General features: G+C 44.2%; 1 protein-coding gene across 17 annotated transcripts in view; it reads left to right on the top strand.

Moving 5' to 3' along the window:
- nrcama (neuronal cell adhesion molecule a) overlaps nt 1–17,234 on the top strand; it is a 50,542-nt gene extending 33,308 nt beyond the window's left edge. For 4 of the 17 annotated variants that reach the window (XM_035609538.2, XM_035609547.2, XM_035609528.2 and 1 more), the window contains 27 exons: nt 127–249; nt 545–715; nt 2,240–2,351; nt 2,504–2,688; nt 2,850–2,981; nt 3,229–3,372; nt 3,505–3,616; nt 3,811–3,977; nt 4,132–4,279; nt 4,912–5,036; nt 5,398–5,427; nt 6,029–6,130; nt 6,370–6,567; nt 6,683–6,753; nt 6,962–7,187; nt 7,547–7,662; nt 8,760–8,967; nt 9,198–9,320; nt 9,426–9,602; nt 9,821–9,853; nt 10,465–10,530; nt 11,164–11,286; nt 11,426–11,581; nt 12,028–12,159; nt 12,249–12,327; nt 12,920–12,931; nt 13,839–17,234. In XM_035609538.2, the coding sequence (XP_035465431.2) occupies nt 127–249; nt 545–715; nt 2,240–2,351; nt 2,504–2,688; nt 2,850–2,981; nt 3,229–3,372; nt 3,505–3,616; nt 3,811–3,977; nt 4,132–4,279; nt 4,912–5,036; nt 5,398–5,427; nt 6,029–6,130; nt 6,370–6,567; nt 6,683–6,753; nt 6,962–7,187; nt 7,547–7,662; nt 8,760–8,967; nt 9,198–9,320; nt 9,426–9,602; nt 9,821–9,853; nt 10,465–10,530; nt 11,164–11,286; nt 11,426–11,581; nt 12,028–12,159; nt 12,249–12,327; nt 12,920–12,931; nt 13,839–14,073 (3,506 nt within the window). In that variant the 3' untranslated portion in view covers nt 14,074–17,234. Of the gene's footprint in view, nt 1–126; nt 250–544; nt 716–2,239; nt 2,352–2,503; nt 2,689–2,849; nt 2,982–3,228; nt 3,373–3,504; nt 3,617–3,810; nt 3,978–4,131; nt 4,280–4,911; nt 5,037–5,397; nt 5,428–6,028; nt 6,131–6,369; nt 6,568–6,682; nt 6,754–6,961; nt 7,188–7,546; nt 7,663–8,759; nt 8,968–9,197; nt 9,321–9,425; nt 9,603–9,820; nt 9,854–10,464; nt 10,531–11,163; nt 11,287–11,425; nt 11,582–12,027; nt 12,160–12,248; nt 12,328–12,919; nt 13,038–13,838 lie in introns of all 17 variants that reach the window. The other 13 variants (XM_035609570.2, XM_035609575.2, XM_035609599.2 and 10 more) reach the window with 10 other exon arrangements.
- The last annotated feature ends 855 nt before the right edge of the window (nt 17,235–18,089 follow it).

Raw genomic sequence — 18,089 nt, forward strand, 5'->3', positions numbered from 1 at the left:
TTGAAGATACAGTGTGAGAAGATATTCCTTACACTTTACGAGTGTAAAAGAATAACTTAAATTGAATTGATAAAACAATCTCAAGTGAAGCCTCCAGTACAGTTGTTTGATGTGTGCGACTCGCAGGGTCCCCCCTGTGGTCAAAGGAGAGAAATGAAGCCATCACCGTGCAGATGGGGGTCTCCCTGGTGCTGCAGTGCCGACCCCCTGCCGGGCTGCCTCCTCCTGTCATCTTCTGGATGGATAACAGTGAGTCATTTGCATTATGTACAGATTTGCATTCACGTGGACCAGGAGGAAGGATTTCATATCCACAAACAAGGGATTATACATTTAAATGTATTCAATATTCAATATACTGTACTTACTGCTCTACCCATGCCTTTCTTTTGAACGATGAGGTATTTGTGGATAGATTAAATAGAAAATAGGTCTAAATAAACCATTTGCAGACCCTGTGAAAAAAGCTAAGTCAGACAAGCTGTGTGCATTGATAAATTGTTATTATTTTCCTGTCCAACACTCTCTCCTCATCGTCTTTTAGACTTTCAGCGGCTGCCGTTGGACAAGCGAGTCTCGCAGGCCCTGAACGGAGACCTGTACTTCTCCAACGTTCTCCCAGAAGACACCAGGAGCGACTACATCTGCTATGCTCGCTTCCCCCACACCCAGACCATCCAGCAGAAACAGCCCATTTCAGTCATCGTGCTCAACAGTAAGTGAAGACGCTGAACAGGTCAATAACAGTTAAAATAAATGTGTTCAATTGAATTTCAAATTGCAAAGCTTTCGCAATTTACACTTCTACGTGTTTCCGTTTTTTTGTGATAAAGAAGAAGTCGTTACTCCTCAGATTCAATTTCATATGTTGCTCATAAAAAACTGTCTTAGTCAGAACTGAATTTTCATTACTTTCCTTCAGTTATTCTCCCCATCCACAAACATTTCTAGCAGAATTTGATTATACAATGGCCATGTCTCAGTGTCGCATGATGGAACTTTACACTTTATTATGTTACACTCGGTTTTGCAGCAATGCAATAATATTCTGTACTCACAATGCATTTTCACAATCCAATGCACAGGGGGAAAGTCATAGTAGAATAAAGCTTTGCCTGTTTATTTTCCTAGGTTTGCATGCTCATGATTTTCTGTTGTATTACAGTGGAAACAATGAATGAGACTGTGGCTGCTTTATACAATGTCACTGAGTTCTATAGTGGTGAGTGCTGCTGAATTCCCCTTCAGCCCCCTCAGTGTGAACCCAGCCCTGTTTTTACTCCCTGGCATAACCATACCTGACATACACACTCACCTTCAACTTGGCCTCAGTCCCCTCCTCTAAATGATTTTATATCAACATATACTCATCCTCTGGTTTCTGCCATTTTTATCTGGTTAGTTTTATGTGGAAGCTCATTCTTGTGCAAATTAAAGGTTTCAAGGATAGAGAGTGTCAAACCAACATGTGATAGATCTCCAATGTGACTATAACGTTTAGTACCTGTATAATATTTATAACATGGCAATTTCAACAGTATGCAGATAACACATCCTAACAATGCCTTCAAAGCATGCAAAACATTGAATATCAGCTAACTGCATCTCCCCTGGCACCACAAACACACACACACACACACACACACACACACACACACACACACACACACACACACACACACACACAAATCCATCTCGATCTCATCATGTGCTGCATTAAGATCACCTTCAATGATTATCCAAGATGGCTGCATATGAATACAACACTTTTTTTTTTCCAACACGTCAACGTTCTACCTCGTTCTAAGTGGAGGAGGCTCGTTCGTCATTTTTCTGACCTTTTGCCGGAAAGTAATTAAAAGGAACTCTAGATCCTTTCCTGAGGGCCTTCTGAGCAATGTGCACGCTGTATGTGTGTGGCTAAATCACCCCTGTTGCCATAGCAACAAACTGACAGGGAGATTCCTCTTGCTCCCATATTGTGTCAGCGCTCACAGTCAGTATATGATGAGGCAAAACAAAAAGATGTCCTCCTATTACATTGTGTTGAGTCATCATTCACTCATTTGCTGTCCCTTCTGTCCACTTTGACAAATCACTTCAATCCACAGTGTATATTTGACTCTACCTCTGCACCTAATGAGAATGGTCCCCTGAAACTCCTCTTGGGTAACTCAAACCTTCGAGTCCAATGCCGCGGCCGGGTTCTGATTTGCGTCTTGTGTCCTCGTGTGTTCAGACAGCCCAGAGGGGGAGCGTCCTCCTGGTTTCATGATGCCTCTGGGCCCCGCCAGCGCCAAGATGGTTCTGAGAGGAGAGACTCTGGAGCTGGAGTGCATCGCTGAGGGCTTGTAAGTTGGCATCCGCCGCAATGTGTGTTGCAGTTTCTCCTATGAAAAAGGCGTTGTACTGTACTGCAAACTGTATATAGTTGAAAAATAGAACGCAGAGATGTCACACGAACATAATTAACACAACTGATCCGTGATGGCTGCCATGATAGGCCCACTCCAGACATCTCCTGGCAGAAGGATGGCGGTGAACTGCCCAGCAGCAGGATGTCCTTCCACAACTTCAAGAAAACGCTGATGATTTCCGATGTGAATGAAGCAGATGCAGGCGACTACCGCTGTTCGGCCACGAACAACCTGGGCAATGCACACCACATGATCAAGGTCTCTGTCAAAGGTATGCAGATCGACTCGGGTGTTTTCCTGTCGCCTTGCGATCGGGTGTACATTAATTCCTTAATTCCTTAAATTAAGCACATCCTGCAGCAAAGGCAGGTGTATTTTGTCACATTCTTCAGGATCTCGCTCTGCAACTTCCTTATTCTTGTTCATCCCCAGCGGCTCCATTCTGGGTCAGCGCCCCCAGGAACCTGATCCTCGCCCCAAACGAGACCGGTATCCTGACCTGTCGTGTCAATGGAGAACCCAAACCGAAGATTACCTGGTTTGTCAATGGAATCCGCCTAGAAAGTGAGTAAAATGAGACCATGCTTTCAAAAATAGAATAAAGTACATTTACAAACACAAGCAAGAGTGTATAAAAATTGAATTGAACTTCCAGCCCCCATTGTGTTTTTCCTCCTGCCGTCCCCATCCCCCACTGCACTGATGCATGCTGGTTTCTACATGCACAGAACTCCTATAGTGCTGTTGAATAACTTCTTAGAACTTATTTCTACACCTTGGACATTATATTCCGTCTCTGGTCCTGTGCTAGATGCTCCTGAGGACCACAGTCGCAAGGTGGAGGACGACACTGTGATTCTTAGCAATGTGCAAACGGGATCCAGTGCCGTCTATCAGTGTAACGCATCCAACGAGTTTGGCTACCTGATGGCGAATGCCTTTGTCAGCGTTCTGGGTGAGTTAGCTGTGTAGCTGGAAATATATTTATAGATGAATTTACAACCTGTTGTGTGTGTGATAGTTGAGATACAGAGAGTTCTGATTTTTTAAAATATATATATATATTATTTGGCGTTTTTTTCCATAGCTGAAGCACCAAGGGTGCTCACTCCACCCAACCAAGTGTACCAGGTCATCGCCAATCACCCTGCACTACTTCACTGTGCCTCCTTTGGCTCACCAATACCGACCATCACATGGTGAGATTCAGATCAGGTCGTCTATGACAACTTATCACGCCCCTTTTTTTTCTTTTTAATTTGAAGTTGGAAAACCATGCTGGAAAAAAACCATGGCATCCAAGTCAAGAATACATTTCCATGTGCATTCCTTTTAAAAGTAATATGCACTAAACATGCACACGTGGTCTGTCTTGTTTGTTGTTTCTGTGCAGGTTCAAAGACAGTCAGACCAGCATTAGGAACGGTGACCCGTATGTGATCCATGAGAATGGCACACTGGAGATCCACGTGGCCCAGCCACTAAACAGCGGAAAGTACACCTGCATCGCCACCAATAACCTGGGGATCAGGGAGAACCACGTCTTCCTGGAAGTTAAAGGTCAGATATGGACCAATCACAGTTCAGGCAATGAGACTGATTGTTCAACTCTTAGCCTATTAAAGCTCAAAGAAGTTTGATTTTAAGGTCCCATCAGCCAAGTTAGAACGTGGCCATCAAAGCTGTTTTCTGCCCCCCCCCCCCCCCCCTCCAGAGCCCACCCGTATCCTGAAGCAGCCGGAGTATAAGGTGGTGCAGAGAGGAATGAGCGCCATGTTCGAGTGTAAAGTCAAACACGATCCCTCCCTCATTCCCACCATGACATGGCTGAAAGACAGTGGAGAACTGCCAGATGACGAGAGGTACGAAGGACCTTAAGATCACACTCATGTGCCGCGTTTTGACCAAAGTGCTCCTGGAGCTTTTAGTCCCAGGTTACAAACACAGATGGTCTGCTCACGCACAAAAAATGAGCCCATTAATTCTGTAGGGAAACATTGCACGACCTGGTCCTGTGATAGCAATCTACCAATTTAGAAGCTCACCTGTCCTTCAAAGGAATGATAGATGTTACTCTGGTTTACTGCATTTCAAGCAAAGAAACACCCATCACTAATAAAAGAGACAGTGTGTGTGTGAGACAGACAATGTGTAGCGAATGTCACGCCCCTTCACCGGATAAGTGGAGATTCTCAGATTGCAGGCGGGGTCACGCCGAGAGTCCTACTGTGACATCAGAGTGGGAGAGAAATCTGAACCACTTGTTCAGAGCCAGGCTGTAGGGTTTATCCAGTTCACAAAAAAACACAGGGTGGTCTTTTTTCACGGTGTGTGGGCCGGCAGGCACCGCAGATGCCCTCATTTATGTGCACAAACACTGAAAAATTGATTTTTTTCATTATATGTCACCATTAAATCACCTCCTCCTCCTGTGTAAAGGGTAAGTACTAATATATTTTAGGTACAATCGTCTAACTTGGTGTAATTCTCTTAGGTTTGTGGTGGACACAGACAGTCTGACCATCAAAGATGTGACAGATGAAGATGAGGGCACCTACACCTGCATCATGAACACAACCCTGGACCGGGACTCGGCCAGCGCCATGCTGACCGTTGTTGGTATGTTCTCACCCTAAAGTACATGTGGGGACAGAGGTTTATGTCGGATGTAGAAATCACACGAGGGAGTTTCTGGATCCATCAGATTGTTTTACAAAACAAATCGACTGTATTGACATTTTTCCCCCTTCCTTTTCTCTTCTGTCCCGTTACTATTGAACGCCTTTTTCCTGGTCTTCCCTGTTCTCTGAAACCATGATTTGTACTGTACAAAGTAACAGCTGACTTCTTTTGTGTGTTTAACTCGGCGTCACATAGCCATAGGCTTTTTGCCTGCTTTTCCTGGGGGGGGGTTCTATAATGTCTGTCACTAACATCTATCCCTCTTCTTGCACTTTACGCTTGCTTCTCGCGGTCGCAGAGGCAACTCCGACTCCGGCTATTGTCCACGGTAAACAAACAGCGTAGCATGCCGTAGCCTTCACTGTCTTCAGTCTTGAGTTAATTTTGTCAAGCCTGTAGCTTCCATTTTGTCTCAACATTTAGTTCATGTTTGCGATTGTTCTCTCAACATATCGCACCATATGATATAAATTTAGTCTGGTTTGATGGAGAGGACAATTTCAACTGTTCCGTTTCACCATTAAATTGCCTACACATGACCGGCCATGTTGTTCCCGCTCAGGTGTGGTCACTCGACCCGTGCGAAGTGACCACACCTGAGCTTCTTGACGAAATTCTGACACAAACTCCCTCCAATGTGTTCCTTGAAAGAAGATATTATTAATTGAACATGAAATATATTTGTCACCAGTGGTCATACAGCACCTTTTCTTTCATTAAATATTAAAAGGTTTAAAAAAAAAAAAAAAGAAACCCTTAACTGAAAAGCCCCAGTTTGCATCAAATAAAAATGACTTTACAGTTCAAGTACTGCGCAAAGTGTCCGTGGCAATTTTTTGTGGAAACGGTGGCAAGTTCTAGATGCAACCAACGCAGACGAGGGGAACTGAAGTGGCTCGGTGGTCCTGAGATGCCCTCTGTGCTTGCAGAGAAACCCGACCCCCCGACCGACCTGGAACTGACTGACCAGACGGAGAGGAGCGTCCAGCTCACGTGGATCCCGGGAGACGATCACAACAGTCCCACAGAGAGTATGAAGTGTTCATCGATGCTGATTAGTTCTTTTGCAGCAGTTTCTTGTTGAAATACCATACGTTCATTTGCCAAACTAGACACTAAGTCAGTGACCAAAAAAAGCCTATTAATGAATTGAATTTGGATGGCAGTTGGCAAAATGAGACACAATGAACACAGAAGTTCATTTTTTTTTTTCTTTCAAGCAATGTTCCAACAAATTCTGCAACTCTGGATCTTTCTTAATCTTCCTCAGGGTTTTTGATCCAATATGAGGACCTGCTCCACCAGCCAGGGGTTTGGGTCAACCTGTCCGAGGTTGCAGGCACTAGCACCACAGCGCGGTTGAGCCTCTCTCCGTACATCTACTACTCTTTCCGAGTGCTGGCTCTGAATCGCGTGGGCTACAGCCGCCCCAGCCAGCCCTCGCGCCAATACAGGACAAATCCTGCAGGTAGCGAGCACGCGGACATCTTCAAGAAAATAATGTACAATTGTGTTTTTGGTTGTTTATTTTTTTTAATCTAAGAACTGTCACAGATTGAGCGCTCACTCTCTGGTTTCCACAGCTCCGGATGAAAATCCATCAGATGTTAAGGGAGTTGGAACAGAACCTGGCAACCTGGTCATCTCCTGGACAGTAAGCCGTCTTTAATGGTTTGATTTCTGGTTCTGGCTTATAAACCCCCCCATCAGTCTAAGATATGAACGTACAGAAAACGTTTATTCCGGTTGTGAAGAATCATGTGTATTTTACATATTGGGGTTGGGGTTCTTTCCTTTTACTGTGAAGTAAATCTTTCTGTCATTTTCCCGCAACAGACTAATTGAAATTGCTCTCACTACAGCCACTGACAGGATTCAAGTCCAATGGGCCAGGTTTGGAGTACAAAGTGCTGTGGCGACAGAAGGACACGGACGGGGAGTGGTCATCGAGGAGCGTGGCTAACGTCTCCCAGTGTGTCGTGTCTGGAACCCCCACCTTTCAGCCGTACGAAATCAAAGTTCAAGCGTTTAATGACTATGGCAGCGGACCAGAGCCTGAAGTAATGATTGGGTACTCTGGGGAAGACTGTGAGTGAGATGATTTTTTCCTTTTTTTTCTCCTTTAAAAAAAACACTTATTTAGTCGTAATTGGTCAAAACCCGTCGAAATAGACTAGCTACAAAGTGAAATTGTGCATAAACAGAATAGTGTGAGGGTTCGTCTTAAATCAACATTTGAATCAGATCCCATTTTAGCATTGAAAATATTTTAACGAACGTGTGCAGTATGCTACACAGTTTGATATTATATTTTGTCAGCTCATGATAGACATTGTTGTAAGGTTTTTATTTTTTTTTCTTTGGAAGATAAATTGCCATTACTAGTGTGACGTGTATCTAGATCTTGGGTAACTCGTTTTTTTGTCGCGTTTCTTCTTGTTTTGCAGTGCCGCTGTCTGCGCCTGAGAGTTTGCAGGTCATGGTTCATAACAGTACGCTAGCAGAAGTACATTGGGAGCCCGTATCTATCCCTTCAGTAAGGGGAAAGCTACAGGGATACAAGGTACTATTGGATTACGGTTTTTTTCATGCTGCATCTGTTGGTTGTTGAGGGTTAAACACACACGAAAGCATTCTTTTAGAATTTGAAAGCCCTGTCATGTTATAGGTTTTGCAACTACACATGAAATGTGAACAAAAACCAAGCAACACTAATGTCTGCACAGGATTCTCTGCCCAACCCCTTCCTTTTAGTACATGAACCCCATCAGTGTTTTTACGGAACAAGGGAAAGCACGGCCTATATATTTATATATATATATATAGGGTGTATATATATACACACATATATACACACCACAAAATGTCTGACTCTGTCAATTGTCCAATCAGGACTAGACATGCAGACTGGTCTCTCAGGAATTTCAAAAAAGAGGTTTAAAGCGTAATACAACCAACAATATACAGCCAAACAGAACTACAAAAAATAAGAACAACAAAAGAAAAATTCAAATTTAGCAGCCTGGATGGGCGTACATATGGATACCGTGAAAAGAGAATACATAACCTAACCCTTACTTTGGCCTGTCATGAAAGTACAGCTTCCTAGAGGTTGGCTGTGTATGTGTCCACTTCTCATTGGATAATTGATAGTCAGCTGTTTTGCAAATGAGTATAAAGAGACAGCGTTTTCTCTCTTTCTGTAAAAAGCTGTGCTGAGGGTTGTGTGTTGGAAGTGGGGAAAGTCTTCTGCTCATTCGTTTGTTCTTTTGAGTGGGGATGAGCCTACAAAGTTTCTGATGCTTCTTCCTGACTGTGCTGAAGAGTTGAAGCATTAAACCTTTGCTCAAAGAAAGCACAGGGACGTGTGTTGTATAAAATGAGCTTTGGAGCCTGGCCTCGAAACAACCGTCAATATTTTTCATAAACTGTGTAGCTGCACATTTGAAAAACATCCAATATTTGCATGCATGTCCAGTTGAGTGCGGGTTTGTGTGCAGAGGGGTGTTTCACAATTAACACTGCTTTTCTGAGCCTCCTTTATGAAACACCCCTCTGCTGAGTCGCATCTTTGTGTAACCGTGTTAGGGAGGTAACACACAAGGAGGAAATCATTTAAACAGAAACATATCAGACTGAACATAGTTGTGGTTGCTCTAGGTCTACTATCGTCGCGAGCGCGGCCTGCATGCGACCGAGGAGGAGACGGATCAGGAGGAGCAGGTTTTGACGTTCAGTGGGAACCGTAGCGAGGGCCGCCTGCCGGGCCTCCAGCCTTACAGCCTCTACAACCTCTTCATCAGGGTGGTGAACAGCAAAGGAGAGGGGCCACAGAGCTCCAGCAAGACATTTGAGACACCCGAGGGAGGTGTGTATGTCTGGAGTTGACCGACATGGTTGATGAATTGAGGAGTTTCTTGTCCTCCCACCAGTTTTAGACGTTGTGCAAGAAAAATGTGACAAAGGTTTACTTACAGCATCCATAGGCAGTGTATAAAATGAGCTCTACTGAGGCCTAAACCTCTCACGTAACAGCACCACAGAGGGACACATTAGCAACCAAACTTCCTGTGAATGGGTTCTGGTTTTTGTTTTCAGTCCCAGGGCCTCCTTCTTTTCTGAATGTCACCACCTCCAGCCTGGACTCTCTTACTCTTCAATGGGGCCCACCAATGAATAACAATGGACGCCTCGCTGGATACACACTGAAATACCAACCAGGTACACCAGGCTTACCAGCTGCCTGACACACTGCTTCCCACACCGCAACAGTATTATGCTGCAAAAATAAACTACATTGTGCATTCCTACCTCCTGTCTCTGCAGTCAACAACACCAATGAATTGGGACCAGTCAAGGTCATGATGTTCCTCGCCAACGAGACCACCACTACCCTGGGCAACCTCAACTCCAGCATGTTGTACAAGTTTTACTTAAGTGCAAAGACAATCAAGGGCTCCGGCCCCATCGTCACGGAGGAGGCCTTCACAGTAATAGACACCGGTGGGTCACGTGTACATATACTTACAGTTAAAGCATTTAACCTCACGCTTGGCAAATAACAGGCGCAATGGGAAGAAAAAAGTATTTCACCAGCAGTCAAAATAAGGAGTGCAGTAGTGAGAATGAAAGTGCCCCAAAGGATATGAAGGACTTCACTGCAAAACAACCTCACTCAACTTTACACCCCCTCTATCTCTTTCTTTCTCTTCTCTCTGAAGCTCGTAGTCAGCCCACTGTAGCGCCGGGCAAAGGTAAACCGAGTTTGCCACTGGGAGTCCCTGCATGCTACATCAGATATGATTAACGTAGCATAGACGTTTGCCTTTATCCCACTTTTACCCTGCATGTTAGTAAGTTAGCATGCTTGCAAACTCCCTCTGTGATCGAATAGGATTCACGTGTGGCGGTGCTTCCGTGGCATCTGCAAGCAGCCATGTCCTATTCTGTTAGAATAGGCCGTATTTACTGTAGAATTGTCTTAAATATAGGACAATCAGTATTAGCTAATGAAAAATCAGTTTTCATTAGACCTCTCGCATGATGCTCGTGAATGCGTTTGTTCCAATGTTGTACTAACACAACATTTTATTTTAATGCTAAAAGCTGATTGACTGTTTAAATAAATAAAGTAGAATAAAGTTTTTTTGCGTTAAATAATAAGCATGCTGCAGTGCTGCGATTCAGTTTTTCTGGGGTCCCAACGCTGAGCCAGGCTCCGACTCGGGGTTTAGAGGTGTTGTGTTTCGGCTCGGCATGTTGGCAGCAGATTTCTCTGAACAGCAGCTCTGCAGTTGTCTGTGTGTGTTGCTACTGTGGCGTGTACTGTATGTGTACTGTCTCACTCTTTTCCGTGTTCTTTCAGGCCCCACTGAGCCCCCTCACCCAACTTCCCCCATCACTCAGTCTCCGCATCCCCCGTTTCACAAGGGTACAAGCGCTCCCTGTGTCGCCTACCGCTGCGCCTCCTTAAAAAAAAAAGCTCAGTGCTGCAGAAATGATCCGCCTCAGCAAATGTTTATGGGACAGAAATACAAAACGGTCAAAACGCGAATAATATTACAAAGCAACTGGCTTTAATCTGAATTTAATATACAATGAAATTGAAGTCCTAACTGAGATGGACATTTTTGCTGCAACTATACTGTGTATCTTGCCTGTTTTGTATGTTGTAGTTCTCTTGTTGTGAAACAAAAACTATGTCGTCCTGCTGACTTTGTTACAAGTTACAGTATGTGGGAGAGACGGCTAACTAATGAGATGTTTTTGTATTATTCTCTAACTCAAACGTTGAGCTCCCTTTGGAGTTCCAGAATTTGGCTGCCAAAGTATCTTATAGATTTGTTTTAATATGATGTATTAGTTTCCAGGCATTATTGTTCGTATTTCATATCAATCCAAAACTTTGGAAGTGAACCGTAGATTTGAATTCTACATGCTGACACTGACATATTTTGGTTCCCTAGCCATATTTGAAAGGTTCTATTTCACATTTAATGACTTTTTAAATTGGTACAATAAGCATTTTGAATAAATGCGCTTTTTTCCCCTCCCGTGTGCTCAGCACCTCCTGTAGGCCCTGCGTTTGGCTCAGTTAACAGGACTGTGTCGGAGGACGGTGCGGTGATCAGTTGGGAATACTTTGGACACCATAAGAATGTATATGTGGAATATATTGTAGAAAACAGTAAGGCTTCACTTTGTATCTAATCAGCAGCAATGATTTAACCTTCGCAACTAGCTGTCAGATATATTCAATCATATAATAACCCCCCCCCCCCCCCCCCTTGAATTCCACTCTTCCCCATCCACAACTCCATTTCTAGGTAAAGAGGACTGGAAAAGGGAGTTGGTCAACGGCTCACACTCTCATACGATAAAAGGTTTAAAGCCGGGGACGTCCTATAGGGTGCGTGTGGTCGCTAGAGACCCGTCCGACCCGGCAGTCCACAGCACAGACGAAGTGTTGGTTACGGTGCCAGGTGAGGTGGCATGCCTCACTTTGGATGGTCTTTGCATTTAATTCATCGCCTGGTTCGTTTTTGTCTCATCACCAGACATTTAGTGGCACATTCAGACCTGGATGTATGGTAGTGTTGTTTCCTAGAAAGCGTACAAGCGTGTCAAAAGTTGCCATCAAGTTGGTCCTGATGCATGTCGCTTAAAATCATCACTAAGTAATCCATTGTTGCACTGTTATAAGTTCATTTTTTGTCATGTTTTCGGCGCCTGGTCGATCATTGCATATTAACCCATTTTAAAACTCCATTTCAGTGTCTACAGCCTCTGTTAATCTCAGTGTTGCTCAGCATGAAGGGAACAGATTCCACCATTCTAACAGCCTGGATTTAAATGTGGACTGACAGTCGTGCTTACCCTTGCTCCCCCCCCATCTTTCTCCCCCCTGCCCCTATTTCTGTGTGTCCAGCTGTGCCCAGCCGACAGGTCGACATCGCAACCCAGGGCTGGTTCATTGGGCTGATGTGTGCAATCGCGCTCCTCATCTTGGTCCTCCTCATAGTGTGCTTCATCAAGAGGAACAAAGGTGGCAAATATCCAGGTAATGCACACATTTTTATACACTGGCCTTTTTGTCCTGGATGGGCGAAGATTAAAAAAAAAAAATAATGATGAAACTGTACTCTACAGTGAAAGAGAAAGAAGATGCTCACCAAGACCCTGAGATCCAGCCCATGAAGGAGGATGATGGGACATTTGGAGAATACAGGTGAGTGAAAAAACGCCGCATTCTTCCCCGATCAAAGACAACATATGGCTTCCACAGCATACAGTAGAGACTTAAGATTTATTTTATCTTTTTTTTTTTTTTCATTCATTGTGTCCTGACTTGACTATTTGTATGTAGAATAATTTACCAGGCCGCAGAGACACTTTCCCCACCACACTCCATTACCAAACGCTCCATGGAGGCAAGGCGAGATCTACACGGCTCTGTGCGGATCCTTAATAACGACCAACTCACATTGAACAAGCAAATCAAAATATGTTCATTTTAACAAGTAGTCCCATCATTAACTCCGAACAATTGGCGGAAAAAATGTCAATTATAGTCATAGTAGTTTATCACATTTTCACACCTAACTATTCTCTGAATTGAATAGTTTAGTTGCTATTGTGTATTTTTTTTTTTTGAGCAATTAATGTCGACGTGCTTTAAATGTTTCCCTATGCATGCTTTGCCATATATTGTGAAATCACTGTCTGTCTATGAAAAGCTTATACAAAAAACAAAACGCTCATGACCCGCTTTTCATGTGTCCTTCCATTTTTTATCTTTTGTTGGGGGGGGGGGGGTTTAGGTCTATGGAGAGGTAAGACGTGATGTGGTTAAACCAGCATGCAATTCCTAGGAGCGAGCACATCAACTTATCTGGTATCATACTCATTGCTGTGACATAGTCAACACTATAACAGCAGGTATAACAATAATACTAAAATGTAACATTGATTATCTCTGCTCTTCCCCTGCTTCCCTCATTTAATCTCATCATTTTATTAATTCAAATGTGATCAATTTATATGCAAATGCACTGAGTGAAGCGTTGTGCAGTATGACCCTGACTGTAGAGCCTGCCTACTGTAGTACTCAGTAGATTAGGGTGTTTTTAAACGAATGGAGCATAAACACTGGATGGAAATGCTAAAGACTTCCGGTTGCATTTTTGATTACTGCATGTGAACTGAAAGCATATTTCTTTCAGAAATTCTAACGCAGGTGAAGCATTGCAACGGACTGAACGGCACGCGTTTGCAAAAATCCTCTTTAACAGTGGTCACTAACCCTGAATCTCTGCACCCAGGCTTAAACCCCGACTGCACTTACACCATATATACTGTATATAGGGGTAGCTGAGCTGCTTCACTGTACAGAACCATGAAGTTTAATCTAACAGACTTTCTTTTGCATTGTACCTTATGTCAAACCTATTTTTTTTTTAAAGGAAACAGTGAGCATTTGTGTATTTGTTTCACTTTTATACATTTGTAGTGCTATAATGTCTACAAAAGACAGCATAAACACCTCCTGCGATGCTGTACCCTGTGGACCGAGTGTGTGGCAGGGTACAGTTGTGCAGTGGAAAAAGCGAAGATGCTGATATTGGAATAAGAGCCTGTCCTCTGTGTGAGCACTCGGGTTTCTGACCACTGCAGAACAAAGTGCATGAAATATTTTCTCATTAACCCTCCAAACTTTTCCTGACCTTTTTGTTTTTGAAGTGACACGGAGGACCACAAGCCGCTGAAGGGCAGCCGGACGCCGTCCAACGGGACGGTGCGCCGGGACGAGAGTGACGACAGCCTGGTGGACTACGGGGAAGGCGGGGACGGACAGTTCAACGAGGACGGCTCCTTCATCGGCCAGTACAGCGGCAAGAAGGAGAAAGACACGCACGAAGGCAACGAGAGCTCGGAGGCGCCTTCGCCCGTCAACGCCATGAACTCGTTTGTCTAAGAGAGAGGCCGCCTCCTGATGTCGACAGGGTGCTGCGGTCACTCCTTGTCACCCTGGCAAGTGTGACCATCTCGGTGGTGACAGTTGCTAAGGTGACAGTCGTTGTGGACACCTACTGTTGCTTCAGTGGCCATGGCTGCATGTCACCAAGACTGCCGACCACCACGCCCTCATCTCCACCCTCGCCGACCCCTGTCCCACTGTGACCTCCTCCGATCGACACACACTCGACACGGCGAAGGCCGACACCACATCCCCCCATGACCACTGACAGAGGGAGCGAGAAAAAGAGGGATGTGAGGAGACCGAGAAGATGGAGGGAGACGGGAAGCAATACAGAAAAGCAGAAGGAATGTACAAGAAGGAGTATTACCACTCAGACTGAGCAGCAGGGTGGCCGAGTGTGTGTGTGTGTTTGTGTGGTAGTGCCATTTAATCCCCTTTCCCAACATACCACACCTGATGTATCCAAATTTATATTTTATCAAAGGTCCCGCAGGCAAGCAAATACGCATTGAATCACATTCATAAACATTTGCATGGAGAAAACCATGATTCTGTGAAGCATTGCACCATCCTCCCTGTTGCAGAGATGAGCCGTGTGCTGAGACTGTATCTGGTGCACACCTACTACTAGTTTTTTCTTTTTTCTCCATTCATTAAGAAAGTGTTAAACAGTATCTGATATATAGAGAATAACTGGCCGCGGTGTCTTTGTGGACATTGCGACTCACAGTAGAAGTTTGATTGTGTCTCTTTGAGACAGATGGCCTGTATTCGGAATAAGAAAAACACTCGGCGTCGGGTCACTCCCCGTCACACCAGCCAGGCAGTTGTTTTCATCCTGGTGTTTCCTCAAGCTTACTCTTTTAGCTTTTTTCTTTCCCACTCTGTTCCTTTCCACCTCCGAATCCTGGCCACTGTGGAAGCCTGTGTTTTTGGCGGCGGCGGTATTATCCAAACTGCTACCCCAGCACAGTCTCCAATGGCATTTCTTCTTCCGCGTCTCCTACGTACGCCGGCGGACAAAAGAGAGAAAAACGCTGTCGCATGTAGAGGTTTTTACTGCGAGTACACACGGTCCTTTCTGAGTATTTAGATGTCGATGATCAAGAACCTCTTAGCATGGTTTCTAGTGCCTTTGTAGAGAACAGTGACTTAGATCCATGGTTACATACCCTCGTCATGCACAGTCCATGAGAACAGCACATACAAAATACCACCAACCCACGAACACTGCAGAGGCTGTGCGAGTTCTCAAAACTGCAGGAAATATTCATGGAAAAATAAGCTCCACGGGATTATGGTGATGTCGGAGAGTTTGTTCACGAGGGCACATTAAATCGACGGCCCTGTATTGTGAGCTATACTCGGTGACCATACTCAGTAGTATCGCCTCTTCACCCACCGGTCGGAAAATGATTTCACAGTTACTAGAGACGGAATCATTTTCGCCCCTCAGATTGTTATGGTCTCGTTGACAATCATGTTACCCAGCGACCGTCAGCCAATTTGGTTTTTCAAACACCCAGCACCAAATCACTCCATTGCGACTAAGAACTGAAGAATGCGTTGAATATCAGAATGTAGGAAGCCCGAGGTCACAGAATTTTTGACACCCGATGAGATGTCGTCATGTCTCATGCATTTCCTTTCATACGATCTCCTCCGAAACCCGTTCATGTCGAGGAGGATCTGCTGCCTGGCAGCACCGAACTACTGCCAACGTACTCACCAGGTTACTGCCAATGGGAACCAGACTCAACTTATCTGGTACAGACTATTATCGAAAAAAAGAAGAAAATGGGACTCACTCTTACTGGTTGCACTTAAAAAAAAAAGAAGAAAAAAAAGGAAAGGGGTCAGAAATGTATGTTATGATACTGAATGTGGAAACAAGTGTATCTGTTAATGTGAATGAAAATATTGCTTGTTTCACTTCAAATGGTAAACACACTGGTGACTTTTAGGTTCATGCATTTAACCTTATATCTGTGTATGTCGTCACGACCCGAGCGCAGCACTCAGTGAGTTTTATGCTGGAAAAGAAAGGAGGTTGTGTGTGAATCTTTGGGAGTGTGTGTGTGTGTGTGTGTGTGTGTGTGTGCGCGCGCGCGTGTGCAGCACATGCATGCTACTATGTCAAAGCGTGCGTGATTCTACATTTTCCTTCCATTCCCACGAATAATTCCGACACGTGTCGAGCAGTCTGCGCCCACTCTCAACAGGAGATACAAAGACTTTTTTCCCCCTTCTTTTTCCAGAGAACATTTCCATGTTTTTAAGTTTATCATAACTTGCATCAAGTTTTTAGGCTGCAATGTGTCAGCTTTCCACGTGTAGATATTTTTGTTGTGTTTTGTAAATAATGGCCTGAATTGAGCGCAGACGTGGTGGGAGCCAGAGGGTGACCTCTGATGCATCAGGGGTTTAGCGAGAGTGGGAAAGACGGCTTTGTGTGAGATGAGACCATTTACAGTTTTCACTCTTTTTTTTCAAAGATTTGCCGTGAAATTTCACTTCTTTTTTTTTTTTTTTTCCGTAACTCGTCAGGCGAATTTGCCTCAAATGTTTTTGCCCATCAGGTATCAAAGGAGATTATTTCACTTGTGACTGAGCTCTCGTGACACCCGTCTTGTTTCCGTCTCTCACACTTCATGCACCTTTTCTGTATTTTTTTATAAAAGAGAAGAAGAAAAAAAAGGCACACGCTTTGACAGGATTTCTCATTTCATACGAATTCATGCATCCAATTTGGGACAACATCCGGTGTCTGGAGGCAGCATGTTGGGAAACTGTCGTTCTAAAATAGACACAACCCCCCCACCCCCGAAACTGACACATCCTTTTTTTAAGAGTGTGCGCTTAAAAAAGCAACAACACAACAAACTATTGTAATTTGGAGCATACTGAGCCGGCATGGACAGATAATCTTACTGGCACACCGGAGTGTGAATAGTGACTGAACATGCAGTAGGATATACAGTATATGATATGATATAATATGACATTCTGGTTAATGTTGAAGCTACACGAGAAGCATGAAAGGCTGTCAAAAATGGTTTACTCTACAGTATAATATTGCAAAAATATTTTGTATTTTAAATGAAGTTTAAAGAAGAAAAAAAAATGAAATAAATGTTGGTTTCAGGATTTCAAAATCGAGTCCTGTTTTGCTTGATGACGAGTGTGACACTCCACCTAGTGTGAGGATGATGTATATGGATATGTTTTCGATGTGCTGAATAACCCACATGAAATAAACCTACACAAGTTAATCCTTGAGAGATTAACACACATCTGGTGTGTGTGTGTGTGTGTGTGTGCGCATGCACTGTGCATCATCCATTGTCCATCAGAAAGGACCATGTAAAAATATCTACTCTAATTGACAAAATGCATTTTTGATTGGACTTGATGGATTTCAATTATAAGGCCGAATGAGGACTTCAAAGAAAGAAAAAAAGAAGAATATGAAGTTCTGAAACCTTGTCTCGACAGTTATCACGCGGTCACAGATTGGAATCGCGCCACAACAACGGCATGGCTCCAGGGATGGCAGCGCAACTTCTTGCGCGCCTGTTGGTCGGCCAACTGCCGGACGGAAAACATCAACAGCTATTGGATGGACTGCGATGGAACTTGGCGCGGACAGTCGTGGTCCTCTGATCGGTCCCAGGTGAGGCCTCCACCTGGCCTTGATTGGTGGGAGTGCTGCGGCAAAAGCTTGTCCATCTGGTAGTTTCTCCCCCTTCCCCACACAGCGACCGGCCGGCTCTCGGTCACCTCTCTGGTCCTCCTCGAACCTCAGCTTGGCTGGACGGCTGTCAGACTTTTTTTAAATCATTTGCAGCCATTTGAGTTCATGGAAAAGGGGAGGCACCTGAGCTCAATTTCAAGTGTCAGATTTATTTTTTTTTTTTTTACACTAGTTTGATATTTCAGTTAGTCTGATTCAAAGGGGATTTGAGTCACAACACAACAAATTATGAAAGTCTGAAAGCAATGTGTTTTTA

This window comes from Scophthalmus maximus, chromosome 12 (genome assembly GCF_022379125.1).
Source record: "Scophthalmus maximus strain ysfricsl-2021 chromosome 12, ASM2237912v1, whole genome shotgun sequence".
In the NCBI taxonomy this organism is placed as follows: Eukaryota; Metazoa; Chordata; class Actinopteri; order Pleuronectiformes; family Scophthalmidae; genus Scophthalmus; species Scophthalmus maximus.